Here is a 25,226-nt window from a genome sequence, read left to right as displayed (position 1 = left end):
CTATATTCCCGACTGTAAATTTAAGAGTATATATCCGTGTCGGTGTGCTGTCTGCCACGCGCATCATGAGGTCAGCCGCTCGCTGACATTCTAATGTGTGCGCCAGCATCTGCACACACTATGATGTCAGTGAGCAGCTGACGTCACGATCCCTGCGACAGACCACGCGGGAGCCGATGTCAGAGCATCGATGTATAGAAGAGGACATGTCGGGGAGGGGGGGCGTCAGAAGGGGAGTAAACCTTTTTATTTCCTTATCGGCTGGGTATATCTCAAGGAGGGGGTTTTAGGCTATATATCAGGGGCCGGACCTACAGGCTATAAACTGGGGGAAGGGGGGAACGGGCTGCTGGACATATACTGGAGGTATGAGCTGGCTGGCAACATACTGGGGGGCTATGACCAATGCATTTACCATCGTTTTATACTCGAGTCAATAGTTCTTCCCAGTTTTTTGCGTTAAAATTAGGTACATCGGCTTATACCCGAGTATATGCAGTATGCTTATCCCTTTAAAACGCTCCAGGTAAAGCTAATTGAATAATGCATGGTGCAGGGAATGAAAGGAAGATCATGGCTCATTTTCACGGTATTCCTAGAACCGAGAGTCATGCAGGCACTGCAGAAGGTATAATGCAATGAATCAGTTGTGACTGGAGAGTTTCTTTAAGATGAGCTACCTACAACCAGTTTTCCTATATTAATTATCTATTCTAAGCATAGCTATATTTAAAGAATACAGAAAAGTTATGTCAAACCATATATTTAAAAAAAAAACAAAAAAAAACAAAGAAAAGTATAAGGCTGTATCATATATTAAAGTGTATCAGGCCTGTGAAGATACAAAAGCTTAAAACCACAAGGATAAATGTCATACAAGTCCTTCAGTATTTAATTGTCCAATCACAGCACAGCGTAAATTTTTCTAGTGTTCTGTTTTTGTTCCGATAGCCATTTCCTATAATAAAGAATGTGATTTTTTTTATTAAATCTATTACATGTAGCTACAAATAATGACCCTGACTAAAGACATCTTCTAGGGGCAGGAGTGGGTCAACCTGTCCAATATCACTGCTGGCACACTAATACAACTACGATAATAGTAATAAATATAACTGGGCCCGGAGGTAACAGGGTTCAGCACAAAAACATCCGCACAATTATTGAAAGGCTCTTGAAATTGATAAACCACTGACATTACGGACGGTGATTATTTCTGGAGACCATTAGCTCAAGGCATTGCGCTTTCATCTGAAGGCGAATATATTTGACCTAGACGAGAAGGGTTATTGTGCCACAATGTTCAGGTACAAGGAAGCCCATCTCCTGGCATACTCAAAAGAAATGACAGCATCTACTTGACATGAAGATAACCTGAAGCTGGTTACAGTGACGCATGATGTGAAAGTCTGTTAAAGGGTTTGTTGAAGTAGAGACTGATCAAATGGAGAAAAAAAAAAAGTTATTTTATATACCGTATATATTTTTAATCTAGTCCCATCCTCTCCACTGTGATGGGTCCATGAAACAGGACAATGTGCGGGACGGTCAAGATTTACAAGTGCAGATAGGACATCCGTACTAAGTCGATTTATTACCATAATGTAAAAGATGTTCTACTCTGTATCTTCTTGTAACCGAACTAGTTGGTACACATAGACTTGCAAGTCCAAAAACATCACAGATATGTGGAAAACATCCTGACATAAGTGACTCATTCCCAAATCATACAAAGTAGCCTGTAAACCCAGACTACACCCTGGCTGCACCTCTGCTATTATGGCATCAGGTATAATTCTTCTTTACAAGTAGCTAAGCCATTGCCCAACCCCCGGACTGTAAGCACATAATGTAAGTGATATAGGAAACCCATAGCCGGACACCACTTTTACTATTAAAAAATGGTCCATAAATTTAAGGGATACCCCAGCCAAAAACATTTATCTTTTGAAGGATAAAGAAATATTCCCGTATGCACACACTTTAAGAGGCAGCTACACATTGGGCGGCACCGATAGACCCGTCCTGTTTTTACTTGTATGCAACTGAGCCCCACAGAGCAACTATTATTCTCTTTCTAAACTTGTTTTCTAGATTGGATGTCAACCAATGTTGAAAAGGGCAATGCAAGATCAAACTTTATGAAGGATGGAAATTATTTTGGACAGGAGTTTTTGCTGGCCAAATCACTAGTGTGCCAATTCCTTTATAGCTCCATTCTTTCCCTACTTTTCAGCTATACTCGATTTGCACCCTGGCTCCCCCGCCGCCGCGCCCTGGCTCCCCCGCTTGTTTCAGCTCGGCAATTGTTGCTTTCACATCACCAGTGAATAATATTCAATGAAGTTTTCCAGGATTGCGGCTTCCTAGTATCTTTTCTGGTAATCAGTAGAAGAGTAGAAACAACAGCTGACCCAGTAGCACTTGTGCTGCTCTCCTCCCAAAATAGCACAGGGTTAGAAAGTTAGGAAAGAAAGGAGAAATTTTTACGCAGGAACACCTTATAATACTAAATATGCTTTGCTTTGGGTAATACAATAGCAGGAGCACCGTATAAGTCTACTGTACACTTACTTCTTTTCTCCTTCTTCTTAAACTTCCCTTTCTTCTTGCCATGGTCTTTCTCGTCATCAGACACTACGTCGGGGGGCTCGTGGAGTATGTCATGAGGAGGTGATGGCTCTCCAGTCCGGTACAATCCTGGGAATTTGGTTGGACTGATCTCTTCTGAGCTGGGTGTACGAGCCAGGCCCCCGCCATGCTCAGCCCTCCGATGTTCACTGGGGCTACTGGTGGGAGGCAGAAAGCACTCAGTCATTCTGCCGATGACAACTTCCAGCAGGAACTCAGCCCGGATTGCTGTTACCTGTCCATTTTACCTAGAAAAAGGCCAAAAACAACAATATATCAACATGTGAGATCTCATCAAGCTTCAAACAATTCAGCTAAAATTACAGGCTAGATCCTTCTCACCCACAAGAGGCCCCTACAATTGTGTATTAGTGGATGTAGGGATAAGCTCTTTCAGCTGGTTCACATTACATAATAGACGCTTTTATACTATATGATAATAGCTTGCCTTGTCACATGCCTATTGTTTGGTCATATAAAATATTCTATTTCTAGTCTCTGGTAGACATGAGGAGTTTATTAGAAGTTACACCTGTGAACATTAAGGAACTTTGTGACCAATAGGAAACAATGTAAAAAAAAAGAATTACAAAGTAACTGATAGAACGAGGGTCTGACCAAAGTCCATAACCCACATATGAAAGAAGTGACAAAGATTTCGTCCCACATCACGGCAGTGTTAGATACCAGTCATACCAAATATCTCTGGCTTTGGACACCATCAAAACGTCTATAGCCAGCTCTAGCGCAGCAGAAGACACGCCGGATACCAGAGACGGGCGGGTAGAGGTGGGTCAGTAGTGGCTACTGAGGGTGTGGAGTAGCCTTCGCCCCCACCAGAATTTCTGAAGCTACTCCACAGCAGAAGCCTTTGAAATTCATTAGCATATTCAAATTAAACTTTACTTGTGTAGCAGCTGCATCCTTGGATTAGTGAAAAACGAAATGTAGCGGCTGCCTGGACAGAGAATCGCTCCGAAAGTACAAACATATCGCTAGGGTATGGGGACAGGCCGAGGCCTGATCGTGTTTGCGTTTCTATGGAAACGTAAGCGATCTTTAACCAAAAACCAGTTTCTTGCATTCTTTTAATGCAAAACAGCGGGTTCTGGTTACCGATCACATGCGTTTCCATAGAAACGCATATGCGATTGGGCACCGGCCCGACCCATACACTAGTGCTGCAGTATTACAGCACAGCACCAGCAGTATGTGTGACAGCACCCTTAAGAGCTAGTATCAGGACTTGACTCTAAGTTATTAATGTATCTGATTTATGACATAAAGGGAACCTGTGGACAGAAATGGACCTAATTAACCATTAGGTTGTGAAGAAGATTAACAACTTCCAGATCAGGTTTCTTTCACGGCCCATGCTGGTGGCATCATTTAGTAAATCAACTTTGAAGTGTCATGTTATTTGGTTGTATAAAGTCATGGAGGTGGAGAGTTTAACTCTAAAGTCAAGTTTTCACTTCACAAAGCCCTCTTTGCTGTAATTGATGGCCCTGCATACAGACACATCACTAACCAGATCTCCTTCATTCTGAGGTGAGGACAGCTTTGCAGTGAAAACTTGACTTTAGTAATAAAATCTCCGCCTCCATGACTTTATACAACCAAATTACATGTCACTTCAAAGTTGATTTTCCGGACTATGACACCGTGCTGGGATATGAAATAGACATGACCTAGAAGGTGGTCAGCAATGTCTGCTGACAGAAATTCTACCATTTGTTTCATGGATTATGAAGCAAACATACCTTGAGAATGCTGTAGCTACACTGATGCAGAAACATATCTTGTTTAATCCCTGATCCGAGTGGTTCTGCTCCAAAAACAATGACATTCAGGACCTTGGGAAAGCTGGCTGCAGTACACAACCCATTACACAGAGCTTCCTGAACTGTCCAGAAAGGACTAATCAACCTGAGCTGAATGACAAATGCTGCTGCAGCCATTGATTACTTCTGCCTGTTAGGGACAACACAGTGATGCGTATTCCCGGCTTATGCTGGGCAGGACCAGGCTGGACCAGTGCTTAATTAGGATATTATTATTATTATTATTATAAGAGGAGAAGGACTGGGCCAGCCACAGGAGCGACAGAGCCTCATTATCATAATTTTAGAATTGTTTTTTCATCAAAACCACTCAGGGAGTAAACATGATATGTTTCTGCATCAGTGTAGCTACAGCATTCTCAAGGTATGTTTGCTTCATAATGTATAAAAGCGAATTGTAAATTTCCTTTATTAGAGGGGATGTGGAGGACTCTTAATTCCCTCAAACTCGCTTTTTACAACCAGCCTAACATATTTATTAAAGACATAAATAAGATGAATCTGATTTTAAGCAACTTACTACAACCATGGACACACAGACCTTACCTGCTGCAGACTGGCCACATCAAAACCAGTGGTGGATAATCTGCAGCAGCATACAGTGACCGCAGAGTGGATGGGATTTATAATGACCCTATACACATGGTTCATTAAAAATCAACAGCATAACACAGTTTACACATTGATGGCTCTTAGGCAACATGAACATAGAACGTGTCCGTGTGCTATCCGGTGATTACCCATTATTACTATGGGCTCATACAGACAGCTGTGTTTTCCATGGCCCAATATGTCTGCCAAACCTCAAAACTATAACATTCAGACAGTGTCCTATTCCTGCCCTTGTTTGTGTCAGTCTTTTCAGCGTGTAAGTAGACATCATATTATCTGAACGTTTAGGGTACAGTCACATAGGGCGTTAGAAACTCAATGCAAATGTCTGGGGATGGGGCTCAGCCTGTTCGCATATGTGTTTACTTTGAGCGATCAACCAGTGTTTTGTGAGGAGAACATGATTTTTTTTATGACAGTGTAGTATATGTATTGTAAAGGTTATCCTGGCAATGTTTATATAAACTGTATAACTTAGGGCTCATTCAGACGGGTGTTTTTGGTGTCTGTATGCTATATGGCTTTTTTGCGGGCGCAATACAACCCCATTGATTCCTCTGGGTCTGTTCACATGTCCGTTTTTTTTTTCACGCATGTGCTGACAATGCGGAAAAAAAAACCCCGCATGCACTATTTTTTTCTCACATGCAGACCACAGACCTCCATAATAAAAACAATGGATATGCAGAAAGTACATGGATAACATCCGCATGCAATCCATTATTTCTCAAATGTTGATACTCAACCAACTGGGCTGTGCAAAAAGTACATTAGAAACCCATTTTTGCAGATGTGAAAAAAAAAACTGCTGAAAAACAGACATTAAAAAATAGGTGTGAATACAAAGTGAACACGGAAATCAAACGTACACATTTTTTGCGCATGTGCAGCGGACTTCAAATTCTGTGTGTCCTTTTTTTTCTTTTATTTTTGCTTTTTGTTGTTAGAGATTTTTGCTACCTCCTTATGTTGCAATGAGGTGACGTCGGTGCTTGCTATATCACTGCCTAAGGAAAGGCGCAGTTAATTCAGGAATTTTTATGAGAAACAATCTCAAGGAACATTTCTGGTGCTTCAAAAGAAATGCTGTAAAATGTGTTCTGAGATGTTATCTCTGTACCACAAACTCAAGTATTTTGTAAAGTTCTACAAAGATATAGATGTCTGTATTTACCAGAAGCTGTTTTCTCTGCCAAGTTACCACATACATAATCATACAGGTGGTCCCCAACTTAAGGACATCCGACTTACAGACCACCCCTCTGCCCCCTGTGACCTCTGGTGAAGCTCTCTGGATGCTTCACTTTAGGCCCAGGCTGCAATGACCAACTATAAGGTGTCTGTAATGAAGTTTTATTGATAATCCTTGTTCCCATGAGAACCCAAAATTTTGACAATCCAATTGACACAAGAACAACAAAAAAATGTCTGATGTTACAATTATACAATATATCAGTTCCAACTTACATAGAAATAAAACTTAATGGACAAGTGTCCAGATAAGTGTCCTCATTGGGCTGCTAGTTCGTTCTAGGGGATGGATGGGGGGGGGGAGTTGTTCCAGTTTTTTTAGACATTTTATTGCATCTTTATTAATAAAATATTCACTTTGTAAAAGTGCTGGAGACGATCGGGCTGATGCACCCGGGCGCCTCTCAGCTTCCCAAGCTTTTAATTTATGCAAGTCCCCTGCTGCAACCCTCGTCTTGCTGCTCCTGGCCGTAATTACGATCCGGGTGGCAACACCATAGCCGGCGTGTGTGCGCTCTCCTAGTTCCCTGGCCGGGAGCAGGAGGAGGCTTGCATCCGGGGCGTGCATAAATAAAAAGCCGGGGAAGCCCAGTGGTGTTCAAATGCCATTAGCCTGAGCGCCTCCTGCACTTTTACAAAGTTAATGTTTCGTTAATAAAGATACAAGTAAACGTCTTAAAACCAATTCCCCCCCCCCTCCCCCCCATCCCCTACACCAGTGATGGCGAACCTTTTGGAGACAGAGTGCCCAAACTACAACCAATATCCATTTACAAGTCACAAAGTGCCAGCACGACAATTTTAGTAGTAACTTATTGATCCCTTCTGTATCACAGGTTTCAATCGTATTGGGATCCTGAGTTCACCAATACGATAGAAAGATGATGGAGAAATTTGTATTGTAGCTTCCTTCCAGGGTCCCCTGAAGAGAAAGAATCAGGGGACCCGGAGCAGGAGCTCCAGCGATTATCCATCTCTGTCCACACCTTCTTGCTCCTCCTGTAGTTGTGGCAGCCTAGGATATTGCATTAAAATGCAGCTGACCATGGCACATCCTGGGCTGTATTGGATCACAGGAGGAAGCTTTGAGTCTTGTCTGGCAAAAGGTCTGGGTGCCCACAAAAAGGGCTCTGAGTGCCACCTCTGACACCCGTGCCATAGGTTCGCCACCACTGCCCTACACGGAACAAGCAGCCTAATTAATACACCATCACCAGTAATCTGAACAAAACTACAGAACATATTTTGTATGTAACCCAGGGACTGCCTCTATAGCACAATAATGAGGAATTACAGTCATCAGTCAGATCTGTAGGGAGAGGAGACAACTCCAACTTACTTACACAAAGATCACAAAGTGAGAAGACAACCCTTTGTGTAATAGGACATTGTACAAGTACAAGTTGGCTCTGACTTGTTTAGTTTCACTCACTAATCTTGAATTCTCCCTATTAAATTATACGAAGCCCAAGCTAAAATATAGTCCCTAGCGGCCATGAGCGGTAGCCTTACATATTTAACACACATTTTTTTTCATCCACTATTGTATATGTGTTAGTTTTCTTTGTCATATGCAACAAATTATGTCAAATATGTATGCAATATCAGGGACATCAATGTTGGTGCACATGTATCTCATTTTTGGTTTGTCTTTTTCTTCTTTATTTGCAACTTTTCACGGCCCAGGGGCACTTCTGTGGCTTTTCTTGCCCTTCACACATATTTCCTACCAGTGTCCTCTGAGTTATCAACCGATACCAGATGTTAAAGACGCAATTTTTAACAAGTCAAAAAAAATTATTTAGCACAAATCCACACCTGTGGAAAATAGCTTAGCGCTGCTTGCAACTTTTGTTAAAAAAAAATTTGTCATAGCGCCCTATCAAGCAAAAGGAGACTGATGGGCGTGCCAGGCCACCCGGAAGTTGTCGGAGCCGAGCTACAGTGCCCCTGTTCCACTGGGACAGACTGCAGCATGGGATAATGGGAGCGCCAGAGGATTTGAGAAAAGCTTTATTTTTTTAAATTTTTTTTAAAAAGCTCTCCATAGCCCGCCTGCTACATTTTTCTAATAGTTGGACAACCCATTTAACTCTTTAAAATTGTTTAATAAGGAAAATATGTGAAATAATAAAAGACACAGCAATACTGGTATCTGCATCGCAAGTGGTCCAATGGTTCAGAAGTTCGGATAAGCTGCCAGGTTAAGGGGGGGCTTCACCACTGTCTACTGTACTATACACAATATTATTATTGTCCTGTGCAGAGGATACTTTGTCGTTTTAGAATGCCAAGCACCACATATCACCAGCAGCGTGTTATACAGCCTCATGGTAGTGCAGCCCTCGTACATCCAACAGAACACAGACATCTGAACTGGTCCCTACCATGGTAAAACCGGAAGACATCTGCCCAGTTTTTCTTTCATTTACAAAGCTAAGGAAACCCCTATCTGAAATAACATGGGATTTACATTGCCGGAGGTGCGTAATAGCCCATATGACGACTGATTGTAGCTCTCCCGCATCTCTCCCTCTGTCCACAGTATATAATATATGGAAACACATATTACAAAATGTCAAATATGCAAAGTGTCTCAAAAACATGAAATATGATTTTCCTTAAATATGGCACTTAAATGAGTACAATTCATTATGATTCCTGAAATGTGGGACAATCCGAAACCAAAGGCAACTCATAATACAACTTCTTATTCTAATAATTGATTAGTAAAGATTTATTAGTCCGGTTAATTGAGACTTTACATTATTTTTCTCTCTTCCAGACAATCCTATATCTGTGAGCCTGCCATGACCTTTTCTGCACTAATATATATGTACGTACAAGATATACTGTTAGAATATCCATCCGATACAAATCTCATCAATATTGACTATGGACAATGCACCACAGATCTGGATGTGGGTAAATATGAACAGTTGGATGGATATTTTCTGGTAGATCTGTCAGTCCAAAGTTGAAAATAAAAGTGTCAGGGGCTACAATAGCATCAATGAGGAACACACGTATACACCAGTGTGCATGTAGCACATATGCTTCCATAACCATCAGTACAACAACACAAACACCCAGCAGCTATGTATAGCCAGCTACAATAGTAACACTACACAGCAGCCCCTGACAGGTAACCCCCGGCCTCTCACCTGTGTCCTCCCCCTCCGCCTCGCTCTGTCACTATGAGCCTGTCTTCCTCTTCCTCCTGGATCCAGTGCAAAGCAGGAAGCGGCGTAGCACAAACAGCCCTTACAAGAGGACATAAGCAACATCCTGTAAGATGTGTCTGTCATTTCCTGATGTTGCCTCCATTTTACCGTAGACAAAGCAATACAAGATATAAGGCTTTGGGCACAGCTGAGCGACCTCTCGGGGGGAGACAGATGACGCGGGTACACTTTGGCCTCTAGTTTATGGAGAGTCTTTTTCTATGACAGCATGCGCTCCAGCGTCATGTGATCACTGGCAGCCGCAGAAGTGGACATGTTGTGGTTGGCGCGCCGCCATCCATAGAGCTGTATTTGGGGGAATTCAGAGTCTTGTGAATATCATCAGACTGTTTTATTTCCTGGGTCCCTTTATTAGGTCAGAGGGTGAGGAATATGAGAGCAACAGAATGTGTGAGTTACTACTCATGGCTGAAACTTAGACTGGACAATCCAAGAGACTGAGGCGGATGATGAATCTGGTGCTTCCTTAGTCCATTTACCAGTTATTACACGTTTAAAGGAGTATTCCCATCTGGGAATTCACATTTATTTTAATTAATTTGCCATATGTAAACATTTCTTCCTGTGTGAAGATAATTTCTCATAAATGTAGTCATGTTGTCCCTTAGAAACCAGATGGCTTCCTCGGATACGACCACGTCACACGTCACAGCAGTGGCCAGACTTGCGCTATAGAGTCCTGCCGGACCACCAGGATTCAGCAATCATTACTACAGGATGGCTGTGGGACCTGCAGTAACTCCCAGACATTTCATATACAAAAACATTTTGTTTGTTTCTTTGTGCGATCCCTCCAGCTGAGATGTATCTAGAGGTATCCAGGGACACAGTCTTGTTTCTAAGGGACCATGTGACTACATATATGAGAAATTATCTTCACACAGGAACATTTTTTTTAATAACATCTAATTGAAGAAATGTTTATATATGGCAGATTAATGAAACTGAATGTGAATGCCCAGACGAGAACACCTCTTTAAGTCTGAAACGGGTAATGAGATGTACAGTATTCACTATATAAGGATAGAATGTGCAGCAACTTTATAATAGAGCAGACAATCTGAAAGCTGCAATGTATCTCCTATCTACAGGATCAGTGATTAGGGTTATGGGAACAGACCCCTGCAATACAGAGACTGGAAGTTGTGTTATTACTGATGCGTGGAGTGGTAGGATGAGCGTTCGTCCTGTCACTCCATTCAATCGTTTGGGAGGGATGTACATTCCTGAGGACAGTAGTGACGGGAATTCCGGCTCTTTCAAGTGATCTGGCTCATTAGGCTCTGCTCACTAAGAAGAGCCGGCTCTTCTGGCTCCTGAACGGCTCCCCATAAAGTATATAATAGGAAGCTGCAGGCTTAAAGGGGGCTTGGTGAGCTGTTTAGGGTTGGAGATTAGTGAGCTGCCAGCTCACGCCGTCCACGCGAATGAGCCTGCTCTTTGTGCCAGCTCGTTCTTGAACGACCCATTACTAGAGGATAGCCCAGGGCTGTCTCTAACACTTCCATTTACTGTGTAAATTGCTACTACACATTTAGGAGCATATTCAAACAAAAAATAGGTGTGCTCTAGGTATTTCTTTCTTTCAGTGTGTTTATTTCATATGCAGGAGTCTGTCCAATAGATCAGAACTCAAATTACAGCCATCAGATTATATGCAAATATTGTACATTGAATCAGCAATACATTTTGCAATCAGAATATAACACACATCATAGCATTACAGTATAAATCACCAATCAGAAGTAAGATATTAATGGGGTGGCTAATGTGTGCAAAAGGAGTGTTATAATTACATCAGGATATTAATGTCCAAAATATACGTGCCTGGTTCTCTTGAAATAAGTCATGCAGTTTAGCAATCTCACATTTTTAAAACCATAAAATATTGAAGTTCATAATGGGTCTCATTTACTAAGGCTTGTGCTGCTCACTTTCATCAAACTGTGGACCTTTTTTGGGCATTACACAGCTTGCACAGATATTTAACAAGTGTCAGCGGTAGGATCCTTTTTTGGCGCAGCTGCACTGGCTTACATGCGAAACAAATTGGGGGGCATGCCGTCGGACGAGCCGACTGATTCGGACTGAGCACGGATTTAACATTCACATTGTGTCGCAAGACCATGCACAACTGAAAAGATGGTGAATTCTGTCAGACCTGAGCGGGGCAGTGACACAAGGAAGATATCGGGTGCACGATCTTAGTGGATGCACTTTCTGTGAACTCCAGTGGCCAGGTATGTAAATGTGCCCCAATATCTTTTAGAGTGGCCATGGACAATCATGAGATCGGCTAAAGTAAATAATTAGGCTAGCTAGGCTTGTACCTGATTAACCCCTTCCTGCTCTACGTCCGATATATCGGACGCTGAGTGCAGTGACTTAGCGCTCAGCGTCCGATATATGGGACGCAGAGCTGATGCCGGTTCAGCTCAAGATTTGAGCCGTACCGGCATTGGGAAACACGGGGTGCCAGCTATGACTAATAGCCGACACCCCAGTGTAACACCCGCGGTTGGAGTGGGCTCCGATCGCTGTTGTTTACCCCATTAAATGCTGCAGTCAGTGCGACCGCGGCATTTAACATGCCTTTGCGGGGTCTTTCCCCCGCGATCAACCCCCCCCCCCCCCCCCCGAGCTGTTTTCGGGGGGAGCGATGATCGTTGCTATGGCAACTCTGGGGTCCGATCTGGACCCCGGAGTTGCCTGTAGGCACTGCATGAAAGATGGTTTCTGTGACGTCATTGTCACGGGTGCTCCCGCGATCTCTGTCTCCGATCTCGGGCGCACCCGTGCCCCTCAGCGTCCATCTGGAGCTCCGCTCTGCTTACCTTCCCCGGCTCCAGCGATGTCCTCTCCTGGCTCGGCGCACACCTCCCCGTCTCCTAGGGCGCGCGCTGGCCTGTTATAAGTTCTGCCTCTTCCTGTGACCCTTGCCGGATCTTCAAACTTCCCTGAAGAGAAAGCTCCTGTGATTCCTGTGTTCCTGTGATTCATGCGTTCCTGTAATTCCTGCGTGCCAGTCCGTTCCTGTGGTCCTGCGTTCCTGTGTGCCAGTCCATTTCTGTGGTCCTGCGTTCCTGTGTGCCAGTCCGTTCCTGTGGTCCTGCGTTCCTGTGTGCCAGTCCGTTCCTGTGTCCTGCGTTCCTGTATGCCAGTACGTTCCTGTGGTCCTCCATACCTCCATGCCAGCTCCTGCGATTCCTGGTGTGAGTCCTGTGTGCCTTCCTGTGCTATTCTCCTGCCGTCACTCCTAAGTTCTGCCTTTTCCTGTGACACTTGCCGGATCTTCAAACTTCCTTGAAGAGAAAGCTCCTGTGATTCCTGCGTTCCTGTGATTCCTGCGTTCCCGTGATTCCTGCGTGCCAGTCCGTTCCTGTGTGCCAGTCCGTTCCTGTGGTCCTGGGTTCCTGTGTGCCAGTCCGTTCCTGTGGTCCTGCATTCCTGTGTGCCAGTCCGTTCCTGTGTCCTGCGTTCCTGTGTGCCAGTACGTTCCTGTGGTCCTCCATACCTCCGTGCCAGCTCCTGCGATTCCTGACATGAGTCCTGTGTGCCTCCTTGTGCTATTCTCCTGCCGTCACTCCGAGTACAGACTGTCTCCTGTGTTACTACCTTGGCAGCCACCGCGGGCTAGTCGCACCTGTGGAACGACCTGGTGGTTACTCGCCGCTGCAAGTCCATCCTGCTTTGCGGCGGGCTCTGGTGAACACCGGGTTCCACTGAGGCTCTGGTCCCAGGTCGGCTAGTACCACCTTCCGCGGTGGTCCAGAGGGTCCACAGACTCCCAGTCGTGACAGTCATCTTACAGGCACAGTGTCAGCCTATGCATGTGCTGTCTGGAGAACTCTGCGCTGGGGTGATGGTGCAGGTGCCCATAGAGAGGGCTCTGAGTGTCACCTCTGGCACCCGTGCCATAGGTTCGCCACCACTGATATATAGGGGGTTTTGATGCTAAATATGTAAAATTTCATTCAAAACTGTATTTATCCCCGAAATAGTAAATTCTGAAAATCTGGAAAATCGATCATCTATTTGTAAGCCGCGTGACAGAAAAATAAATTATCCAGACATTTCAAAAATTCTGAAAATGTAAAGTACGCGAAGTTGCGCAGACACGAGTGACGTCACCGGCTCTCCGGCACTTCTTAATCAGGCGCACGCACGGTCGCGCGCATGGTGCGCCGAGCCCATGTCACGGTGTGCCGAAGCGTGCTTGGAATATAAAGTATAAAACAGTTTAAAAAGGAATCGGCAGTTTCTGGAATGAATGAAGATATGCTCCGGCACCAGCTCACCCTGAGCTATGTATTTGAGGGTTAGAACTGCTATTATAAAGTGGTAGGTTTCCTTTAAGCTTCAAAATGGTTGCGTCCTCAAGGGGTTAAACAATCTAAAGGCAAAAGAAAGTTAAAATATGAAAAGCAAAGATATTTGAAAACTAAAACATGTGAAGGCTAAAACTTCCTCCTTCTCGATGTTATTAGAGGCCCACTTGCTTATATAGTATTTATGTATCTAGCATATTTTAATAAGCAGAATTATTCAAACAGATATTATTTTGTTTTTATATTCATTTTATTATTTCATTGACCATACAAAGCTACAGAAAGTATTAGATAGTAGTTCAAAAATAAATGTTCTGTGACTATCAAAATGCCTATACAAGAACTCATTGTTGGGTTATAAATACTTCTTCCTTACTGTCTGCCTGGTTTGTCTCAGCTAACTCAGGTGGCTGACCGTTGTTTGAGTTGCAAATACCGTATATACTCGAGTATAGGCTGACCCGAGTATAAGCCATGATCCCTAATTTTAACACAAAAAACTGGAAAAACATATTGACTCGAGTATAAGCCAAGGGTGGGAAATGTATTGGTCACAGCCCCCAGTATATAGCTTGCCAGCACCCCCAGTATATAGCTTGCCAGCACCCCCAGTATATAGCTTGCCAGCCCCTCTAGTATATAGCCTGCCAGACCCTCTAGTATATAGCCAGCCAGCCCCTGTAGTATATAGCCTGCCAACCCTATTTAGTATATAGCCAGCCCCCTGTAGTATATAGCCTGCCATCCCCCTTTGGTATATAGCCAGCCAACCACCTTTGGTATATAGCCTGCCAACACCCTTTAGTATATAGCCAGCCTCCTTTAGTGTATAGCCTACCAACCCCCTGTAGTATATAGCCTGCCAACCCCCTGTAGTATATAGCCTGCCAACCCCCTGTAGTATATAGCCTGCCAGTCACTGTAGTATATAGCCTGCCAGCCCCTGTAGTATATAGCCTGCCAGCCCCTGTAGTATATAGCCTGCCAGCCCCCTGTAGTATATGGCTTGCCAGCCCCCTGTAGTATATAGCTTGCCAGCCCCCTGTAGTATATAGCCTGCCAGTCCCCTCTAGTATATAGTCTGCCAACCCCTGTCCCCAATATAATGTCTGTAAGAAAAAAAAATGCCCCATCCCCCGGCAGGTCCTCTTCTATACACTGTGGCTTCGGCATCGGCTCCGTGTCTGGCACACACATTAGAATGTCACTGTGCGGCTGACGTCACAATCCCTGTGACGGACTGGGACACGGAACTGATGCCAGGGCCACGGTGTACAAAAGAGGACCTGCCATGGGGGGGGCAACAGAAAGTGAATACACATTTTTTGTGCTGAAAATCTCGGCTTATACCCGAGTATATACGGTATCTAATATCAATAGAGACAGATTTATCAGAAGTGACTGATGATAAAATTGTTCTAGTTGCCCATGGAAACCAAGCTCTGATTGGTTTCCGTGGGCAACAAGAACAGTTCTGCTCTCAGAAACTCATGATAAATCTCCCCCTATGTTAATTTGCTCACATACTAGACAAAACAGGGTTATAGTACACAGAAAGGGAATAGGTCAGGAAAAAGATCAAGTCTGGGTAGGTGTAACTGTAGGACAACGGTGGCTGTCCCTACTTACCCCTAAGCGGGTAAGCTATTATTTCCTAAAATGCCTCAACTCGGGCCGCAAGGAGATAATCCGCTGCCACCCAAATAGGAGCCTTTCCCTGCTACGCTATCCACTATTTGAACTGTTTCCCTAAGAATATGGATTTAAATGGGTTTTACAATGTTATTCACATGGATATATCTGATGCATCAATATTAGACGGAGGGGAGGGGGTCCAAACAGACAAAATTGTATGGGGGAGATTTATCAGTGCTTCTTTGCTAGTTTTATGAAATAATCACAATTTCTTGTGCACTGCAAGAAATTGTGATTACTCTTGCAACTACACAACCTCCACACCATCTGGTGGATGCAAAGAAGGTGTGGGCACCGGTGGAGTGGGGTGTTCCTGCCCAGTGGCTGCGCACTTGCTAAAGCCTGCGAACATTGCCCATTGAATGTTTGCAGCTGCCCAACAGATATATCAGGTGGTCTAAGCCTCTTGATGTATTTGGCGCAACAGGAGAGTGTGCTTTGCATGATACACACAATAAATTCCCCCAATGTTCTAGTGGCTGAGCCAGGTAAATGCAGCACTCCACACAATCTGACGTTGATGCTATATCCAATAGATAGGTCATCAATATCAATAACCCAGAAAACTTGCACAATATAAATCTGCCCTTATTCATGCTTTGACTTTAATGGGGTTTTCCCACGAAGACAAGTTATGCCCTATCCACGGAATAGGGCCTAACTTGCTGATCAGTGGGGGTTTCAGTGCTGAGACCCCTGCAGGGGTCCGACTGACCGACTAATGAAGCAGACGGACACTCATGACCGCTCTGCTCCATTACTCTCTATGGAGCTGACGGAGATCGGTGAGTGCAGTGCTTGGCAATTTAATGAACTACTGGGGTCTCAGCACTGAGAAAACCCCTTAGGTTCTCCCTCTTCGCATAGGTCCGTGTCCTCTCCAGTTTCATATTATAAACTGATGTACAATTTTATGTTGTGTGAAGTGCAGTATCAGCCTTGTAAGTGAGACTAGGAATAGAAAGCACTATATACACCTGGAGGAAAACATTCCCACGTCAGTTTCCTTCCCACATACACATCCTTTTAAAAACAGACAAAGCAGACCCAGGAGAAATAGCAGCCATGCAGAGAAAAACAAATATGATGTAAACTGATCTCCCAATGTGCAGAATGACTGGTATATAATCCATGAAATAAGGGACGGAAAATAGAATAATGGGACAATTAGATGGAATCAATGGATTTCTCCTAATACTAGTCCTCAGTTGCTTGTAGCAGTGAAATCACTATGTGTGCTAGACGTATAACAAGGGAGTGACAAGAGGACATTACAGAATTGGAACCGCACAGTGGTGTAACTAGGAGTGGCAGGGTCCCATAGCAGGCTTCTAAATAAGGCTCCCCTTGTCACTTAAAAATATACACATTTATATACTGTACTCACACATGCGAGTTTCAATTACACACATTTATATACTTTATATACATACACATACAGTTCTTTACACACATTTATGCATCAGGTGCACATACATAGAGCATATACACATCATGGATATACACACATATACAGCATAGTTACATCACATATATGTGATATACATATTATGCTGTACACTGTGCAGCATATGTATATAATAGTGCAGAGCCTCCATTCTTTAGTGTGTCAGGTCAAATGACAAGGCCCCTGACACTGCGGGCCCCATAGCAGCTGCTGTGGCTGCCACCACTGTAGTTACACCTATGAAACCACATTCTTCAAAGGATTTCCTAGTTGTATTCCTTTTTGAATTTTTTTTTATATGAATAATTAGAGTAAATTGCCAGAGGAAGATTTAAGAAAATCTTCTTACAAAGAAAACCTTTTCCTTCTATCCTCTGCTAGAATTCTTTGGGGGGAACTTATCTTTGCGGTTCTGCCAGTTGTCAGGCTTATTACTGTTGCTTAATTGTTGAATGTGACTTTTGTCTACGCTTGCCACTTTTGAATTTTCTTAACTTAGAGCATATTTCTCAAGTGAACACAGATGTTTTAGTCTCATATATGACGTGCAACAATTCAAAAGTCTGTAAATTTTGACGCAAAACCAATCCAGCACACCCCACCCCCTGCACATAGGAAATAGTTTAGAATGGATTGCACAATAAATATACAGGCGGTCCCCTACTTAAGAACACCCGACTTACAGACAACCCCTAGTTAAAACGGACCTCTGGATTTGGTAATTTATTGTACTTTAGCCTACAGGCTACAATCATCGGCTGGAACAGTTATTAAAGGTGTCTGTAATGAAGCTTTAGTGTTAATCCTCATTCTTATGACAAACCAACATTTTTAAAATCCAATTGTCCCAGAGACCAAAAAAATTTTGGCTTAGGTTACAATGATAAAATATACAGTTTCGACTTGTAAAATATACAAATTCAACTTAAGAACAAACCTACATAACCTATCTTGTACGTAACCCTGGGACTGCCTGTACTGCAAAGCTTAACAACATATATACCAGATTTATCAAGCAGGCAAACCCACTGATTTACAGGAATCATGTAGAAAGATGGTTATGCTGTCTGCTTATAGGGTGATCCAATTGTATGTAAGTGTACCTCCTCACCATATTATGTCTATATATTGTCTATGAAATGATGGATCGATGGGTGACATTGGAGAAACTATAGCAGATGTTCAGAAGTTATCTGTTGTTCAAAGCTGAACAAAAGAGAAGAATTGTTTTAATGGTATTTATGTGATTTAAACATATTTAAAAGGTCTAGTTTGGGGTCTTCAAGGAGCTGTGGGGGTGGATTATCATTGGGTAGACATCCTGCAACGTCCTCTGTAGAATTTAACACATTTGACATAGTGACTAAGGGTGCATTCACATGTGGTATGCCCGCCGCATGCTTCATCTTTTCCCGGTGTACGGCGTGGAACGGTGCCACAAATACCACCGCCGGGCAGCCATTGACGTACATGTGACCGCATATATGTCCCCCCAGATGGCCATTTGAATGAACCCTTAGACTGCATGATAAATCTATCTTTTGAAGTGTTAAAGGAAAACTACCAGGAGGAATCTACCATCAGAAGTAGATATGATAGTAGATTCCTAAAAATCTTTAATAAAGGAATAGGTAAATTACTTGCAGATGCTACTGGGGCATGGAGTAGCCTGGCTGGCAAAGGCTTCTCCACACCCCAGTAGCCTTCGCAGTCCCACCTCAGTCCAGCACAGTGATGGAGAACTTTTAGAGACTGAGTGTCCAAACTACAACCAAAATCCACTTATTTACCATGAAGTGCCAACATGGCATTTCAAGCAGTAACTTATTGCTACGTGTTGTTCACCACATATTGGCTCTCCTAAGGCCACCAATACAGTTGAAAAAAGGTGGGCAAATTCATAACATCATTGTAGCTTATCTCAAGGAAGACTGGTGGGTCCAGCAGGATGACCTCCAAAGACAATCCTGTTCAGTCAACACTATATTGGCTACTCTGGGGGACACAGTTACTATTTGTCTACTATGGAGGCACTGCTGTTATATTGGCTACTGAGGGAACAACATTACTATATTGGCTACTGAGGAGGCCTGTTACTATATTGGCTACTATGGGGGGCACTTCTACTATATTGGTTAATGAGGGGACCTGTTACTATTTGGCTACTTGGAGGTCATCATAGTGATCTCTAAGGAAACAACGGTACAGTGTTAAGTTTGTGATAAAGAGGGGGGGTTGATGAAGTAAAGCTAAGATGTTTCAAAATCTGCAGAAAATGTTGTTGCCGGAAGCTAGTTTGTCCTTAAAGGAGTTTACCCATGAAAGAAAGTTCTTACATTTTTACCCCCTAATGATGTTACACAATAAAGATAATTTTCAACCCCCTTACTTTACAATTTTAGTCAGGTTTATTGCAGTTTTAACCCCTATAACTTAGTGATGGTCAGTGTCAAATTCCAGAGTGTGGGCAGGGGCTCTCTGAAGAGACACTTTATGATTCCTCTGTTCTTTGAAATGCTGTGTGCTGACAGTGTGCTTAGATTATCAGGGTACACGTTTATCTACACTTTTATTTAGCACCTGACACATAGAAAAGGAGAAATGAGACAGATTAGAGATGACGATATCCATGAGATGGATATAAAATACAATGACATTCTCTGCTCAATCACCTAATCAATAAAACACAGAGTCAGCTCTGCTATAAAGACCTTATCTGTCTGCAGCTTGATTAAGTCTCTGCACGCTGCTGCTTGCTGGCAGGAAGTGCCTGTGTCTGATCTGCTCTTGTAATGAGGAGGGAGGGGCAGGAGGCAGAGAGCACTGCAGCATGCAGACAGGAAAACGCTATTCATGAGAAGCCGTGTATCGCTATGGAGAAGGGCAAGAGCAAGCAGCGCTCACCCCCTTCTCCTCTCCCGTGTGCCCGCCATGCTACAGTACGGCGGGCACATAGGTGTGTGAATGTAGCCTTACTACGGAAGAATAGATTTTATGTAAGCCTGAGCCTTTTTAATTGCCTTTAAATCGATCAAAGCGAAGACACAGTGTGGATTTTTGATAAGCAAATTGCAGGGAATGAATATAAATAATCCACCTGTGTTGAATGTTAAAATACCGTATATTCCGGCGTAGAAGACGACTTTTGAAGACTGAAAAATCTTCTGTCTGGTCTGGGGTCGTCTTATACGCCGGTAATGTTTCTCACCTTTCCCGCGATCCACCGAAGCTCCGCTGCTACACTCCGGCCGCCGGTGATAGCTCCGTGGGTGCCGGCGTCGCAGAAAATATGACGTCGGCACGCGGCTGACGTCATATTCTGTTAGCCGCCAGCGCTCAATGAGCTGTCACCGCCGGCCGGAGTGTAGCAGCGGAGCTTCGGTGGATCGCGGGAAAGGTGAGAAGCTCTAGAGAAAATCTTGCCATGCGGCCATCAATAAAGCAATGAAAACAGATATAATTCAGCAGAATACTTTAATATTGAAAGGGCCTATGAGTCTGCACCCCCATAGATTAGTCAGTGGTTATGGGGGACAGCCTCAGGTACTACAACTATATACGATGGAGGGGTGGAAGCAGATGGCTCTGTCCACTGTGTAGTAGGCATATTGAGGTATTACAGCTCCATCTACCTTTACTTCAATGGGATAAAGTGAAATAATTGGGGGTAGAAATCCTTTTTACGCAATGGATACCATTAGTTAATATTACAACAGTAGTATGCCATCGAATCTACAGCGAATGCAAATTGTCCCAAAACACAGTGTCCTTCATTTATGCAATAAGGCCTCTACTTGCTCCATTAAATGGATACCAGTTTGGATGTTTGGAAATTAATTTAATGTGCCAAGCTGTCTGGCTATGCAGAGGGGGGGCCGCCAGGCTGTATAATTGGGGGTGGGAGAGCTTTCTGACTATATACTGGGGGGGGGGGGGTTGTCTGGCTATGTACAGGGGGACTGGCTGGCAAAATACAGGGGGAGCTGGCTGGCAATATATAGGGGGGCTGACTGTATACTGGGGTGGTTGTTTGGCTATATACAGGGGAGGGCTAGATATATACTGGGGGGGCTGGCGGTGGTATATGGCATAGTAGTTATATTCCTGTACATAAGGGGCAGTATTATAGTATAGTATGGTAACATTTACAGTAAAATGGACGATGGTAATGTTGTTGTTGTATGCCTTATGTTTATGAGCAACAGTTTTCCTGCTATATACCTGCATGTCATAAGAATTTACATTAAAAAAGGACCATGTTAAATTCAAATCTGTTTCTTTTAAAAAATTTTACCGGTGTTTTGTATGCGTTGGAAAAGGGGTAGTCTTATACTGCGAATATATCTTAAACTCTATATTTTAACAGGAAAGTAGGGGGGTCGTCTTATACACCAGGTCGTCTTATACGCCCGAATATACGGTAATTAACAGTGAGGGACCAGGTCTCTATATGATACTATTATAGGTGTCGTGATAATCGTCGATACCTGGTATGTAGAGCAAGCTGTGACCTATCAAATACAATCTTTCTGAACAGTGCTCTATAGCTATATGCTAATATGTATACTTTGGTGGGAGACCTATGAGAATAGTGCACAGGGCATCTAGTGGTGCATTGACAAGATGCAGTGATGCGTTTTTAGCTTCCAAACAGATAACCCTTTGAAAGGCAATAATATTGAAGATACACAGTGACATGACAGATACTTTTGGATGTCCATTTATTTCTGCCGATACAGTTATAGAGGTGAAGTCAAGGCTAGAGTGTAGCATGCAAGGTGAGACATGGCCAGAAAACGTTTGAGAAATTAAAGAGGTTGACCACTTTACCTCGTGTGTTTTTGTAATATGTGTATAAGTGTGGGGGGCAGGATATTAGGTAATTTACCAATATACATCTATTAAAGCACCGCTTTCTTGATATATAAAATAATGTCTCTCAGGCTCAGACTGGCCCACAGGTAAACGAGTGGATCCACCAGTCGCCCCCTCAGCTAGAATTGCTTGGCCTCGGGCCCCCATGCTAAAAGGGGACTGGCTGGCTATAGCCTGGGAGGCTGTGGTCAATGCATTTCCCACCCTCGGCTTTTACTCGAGTCAATAAGTTTTCCTAGTTTTTGGTGGTAAAATTAGGAGTAGTAATAGATGTATATGGGGTAAATTACCTAATATCCTGTCCCCCACACTTACACCAAGTTACAAAAAACATGATGTAAAGTGGCCAACCCCTTTAACTTCACACAAGAACATTTCTTTTAATAACATGCAGTTGAAGAAATTGTATAGCTGATGTAAATTTAATGTGTTTGCCCAGATGGGAATACCCCTTTAATGTCCCAGCTTATAAATATTATATACAAAAAGTATTTTTAAAAAAACAGGAGATTATTTGACCTGAGACAGAAATGAGGCCTGTTGGTGTTTTAATACATTTGTTTCTGATGTGCAGAATTGTGTGTCCATTCAGTCTTCATATACTGTAGTATATGCTGGATGACTCATTTCAGTGGGTATGTTCTGCTACGCCATATACGAGTTTCAAAAGAAAGTTACACCGTAAAAAAAAACAAATGCAATCAGCAATTTTAATGTTCGGTTTATCTCTTAGACTGTAAGCCCTTGCGAGCAGGGCCCTCATTCCTATTGTTTAATCCAACCATGTCCTTACTCTGTAATGTCTTATTTTATTTGTATATGTATCCCATGATCTGTAAAATCGCTATGTATTGACGATGCTGGATAAAGATTTATTATTATCATCATGAATTTGTCTCTTTGATCAGCTCCAGGCCTTGTGATCCTCCCGTACTTGTGTGCAGGCACAGATAAAAATCCACTGTTAATAAAAGCTTCTTCACAGTCTAAAGAACATACAGTATGCTTCTCAAGGAATGTTGGCACGGTCAGAAGTTTATGGGTGATGAGGCAGATAAAAGAGGAAACTAGTCCGAATTGGTTTTTAGCAAGTTTATACCATCATTGAGTTATTCATCTCCCAAAACAGACTTGCACATCATAGAGGAACAAAACTCACAAAAATTACGGTAAGTAAAAGCATTTTATGGAACGTTTTGAAGGATTGGCCCAAAGTGCAACAAATTAAAAAGAATATTTTAAAAAATCCCAGAAATAAAAACAAAGAAAAATATACATATTCCATAATATCCTTTTTCTTTACAGTTGATAAAATGTTTCCTCCATTGCATTAAGACAAGGAAATCATGAAATCCAGGGTACCGTTAAATATCATCTTGCTACAGACATTTTAAAATGGAAATGTATTTGTAAACTATATAATAAAATTTCATTTTACATGTTTTATAAAAAAAATACATTCTGTGAACCCAAAATGGTACACAGTAATCTAAAACATTTACATACATTTAGAGTATAAAAACAGCAAAATACAATATTGTTACCAAGAACTGGATGCTCCTTTCTATGTAGCACATATTCTTCTTTAGCATCTTCGCTGATTTAGTGGATAGCGCCATGTACTATGCTTGTTCAATAAACCTCATATATCTTAGTGAAAGGTATGGAGTTCTCTTAAGCCCGGGGACAATGCCCTCAGAACATGCAGTTCATACATTTCACTATTTTGCTGCCATAATCAATGCATTCTGGACCAACACACTCACAACATGCGTTGTGAAACCATCTGTATTTTGATGCTCCCATAGATTCACAGGAAACTTTGCACTGATGGATTGACATACAGTCATCAAAGTACACCACTGTGCACATGTGTTCTGCAAAGGAAATGGAGAAAAATTAATAATTCATCTGGCAATGGGGGAAAATGTCAAACAAACAAGGAATTTATTTCTCAGTTTAGGATAAGAGCTCAAATTACCGTAGTTCATGGACCCACACCTACCATGTGCCACCTACTACATTAGTGTCCTCTTATATGACAGTGGGGCCTTTGCTTAATCTCAGACACAAGGTTCTGGATGAGATTGCTACACTTGGACCTTATATGTCCCCAAAATACAAAAAAAAGGCTAAAATGCACAAGACTGTGTGCGTGACCCGGGACGGACCCTGGGTGAAGCAAGCGGCGGGTTTATTAAAGTGAGGAGGGTGAGCGCTCCCCTCTACATAGGAAGGGGAGCTACCAACCAGGCCAAACATAAGACCTGTTCCTCTACACAACCAAATATGACAGACTATACTATTATTTATTTACTACTGATACAGTTTAATACAAATTCAGTAATTCATAAATCTCAGTGCATATACAAAAGTATAAAAAAAGCAAAAACTACAAAAGTTAATAGGTAATTGATAATGGCCGTGGGACCCTTGCATACCACTTAGTAGAGTCCTACTAGTTATTTAGCTTTAGTAATACCTGTCCCGTAAGTACCTTTATAATGTTGTAAAATTCATGTAGTCAAACTGAGAATCATATGAGAAGTATCTAATATATATATATCCTACCACTGCACGAATAGTGGTTGTTGCAGTGTAAAGGTCGTACCTTACCCCACCAGATGTAAAATCTTAGTATGGACAATCAACTGACATGTAGCAGTATAGTCGTCCTCTCTCTCCGGCTTCCAGAACACTGGCAGATGCACAGCTCTTCAGACACAGGCGGATTTCCGCCCAGATTGAGTAGAAGCTCCGGACTGGCCTGGAGGTCAGCTCCACAATTTCAGCCAATTGAGTCCAATCCAGAGCTGCTCTATTCAATGAGCAAACTGACTGCAGTGAGACAGTGTAATCACCGAACAATGAGCAATTTGTGTGGCCAGATCAAGGCCCCAATATGGTTGTCTGCATGTAGCCCAAAAAAGATACACATGTAATAATAGCAATTAAATTCAGCTTTGCTATATTAGTTCTGTGTTGAGATATTAGATCCCAATACAAAATCCCACACTCAAAAAACTACCATGTGTATTTAGTGACAAACTGTACTGGAGGGACACCAAAACATCCAAATGACATGGTTACTACCAGGAGAATAACAAATCATCAGTAGATCTGACATAGGATTATAGGCTACATATATAATATGGAGGGTGCATAAAGTTGTCACTACTTGTGCATTCAACTTTGTGTGACAACTTTATGCACCCTCCATATTATATATGTAGCCTATAATCCTATGTCAGATCTACTCATGATTTGTTATTCTCCTGGTAGTAACCATGTCCCTTGG

The 25,226-nt window shown here is 42.7% G+C and overlaps 2 protein-coding genes across 2 annotated transcripts in view; both read right to left on the bottom strand.

Moving 5' to 3' along the window:
* The window catches only part of RALBP1 (ralA binding protein 1), a 30,212-nt gene extending 20,553 nt beyond the window's left edge, over positions 1 to 9,659 (bottom strand). The window contains exons 1-2 of the mRNA XM_072152233.1: positions 9,503 to 9,659; positions 2,575 to 2,879 (exon numbers count right to left, since the gene is read on the bottom strand). Coding sequence (XP_072008334.1) covers positions 2,575 to 2,818 — 244 coding nt within the window. The 5' untranslated portion in view covers positions 2,819 to 2,879; positions 9,503 to 9,659. The remainder of the gene's footprint in view (positions 1 to 2,574; positions 2,880 to 9,502) is intronic.
* A 13,581-nt stretch (positions 9,660 to 23,240) lies between these two features.
* Positions 23,241 to 25,226, bottom strand: part of TWSG1 (twisted gastrulation BMP signaling modulator 1) — a 29,680-nt gene continuing 27,694 nt past the window's right edge. The window contains exon 5 of the mRNA XM_072152232.1: positions 23,241 to 23,805. Within this exon, the coding sequence (XP_072008333.1) occupies positions 23,624 to 23,805 (182 nt within the window). The 3' untranslated portion in view covers positions 23,241 to 23,623. The remainder of the gene's footprint in view (positions 23,806 to 25,226) is intronic.

Source organism: Engystomops pustulosus, chromosome 5 (assembly GCF_040894005.1).
Source record: "Engystomops pustulosus chromosome 5, aEngPut4.maternal, whole genome shotgun sequence".
Taxonomy (NCBI): Eukaryota; Metazoa; Chordata; class Amphibia; order Anura; family Leptodactylidae; genus Engystomops; species Engystomops pustulosus.
The sequence above is the reverse complement of the archived record's forward strand: the minus strand, read 5'-3'. Positions and strand labels throughout refer to the sequence as shown.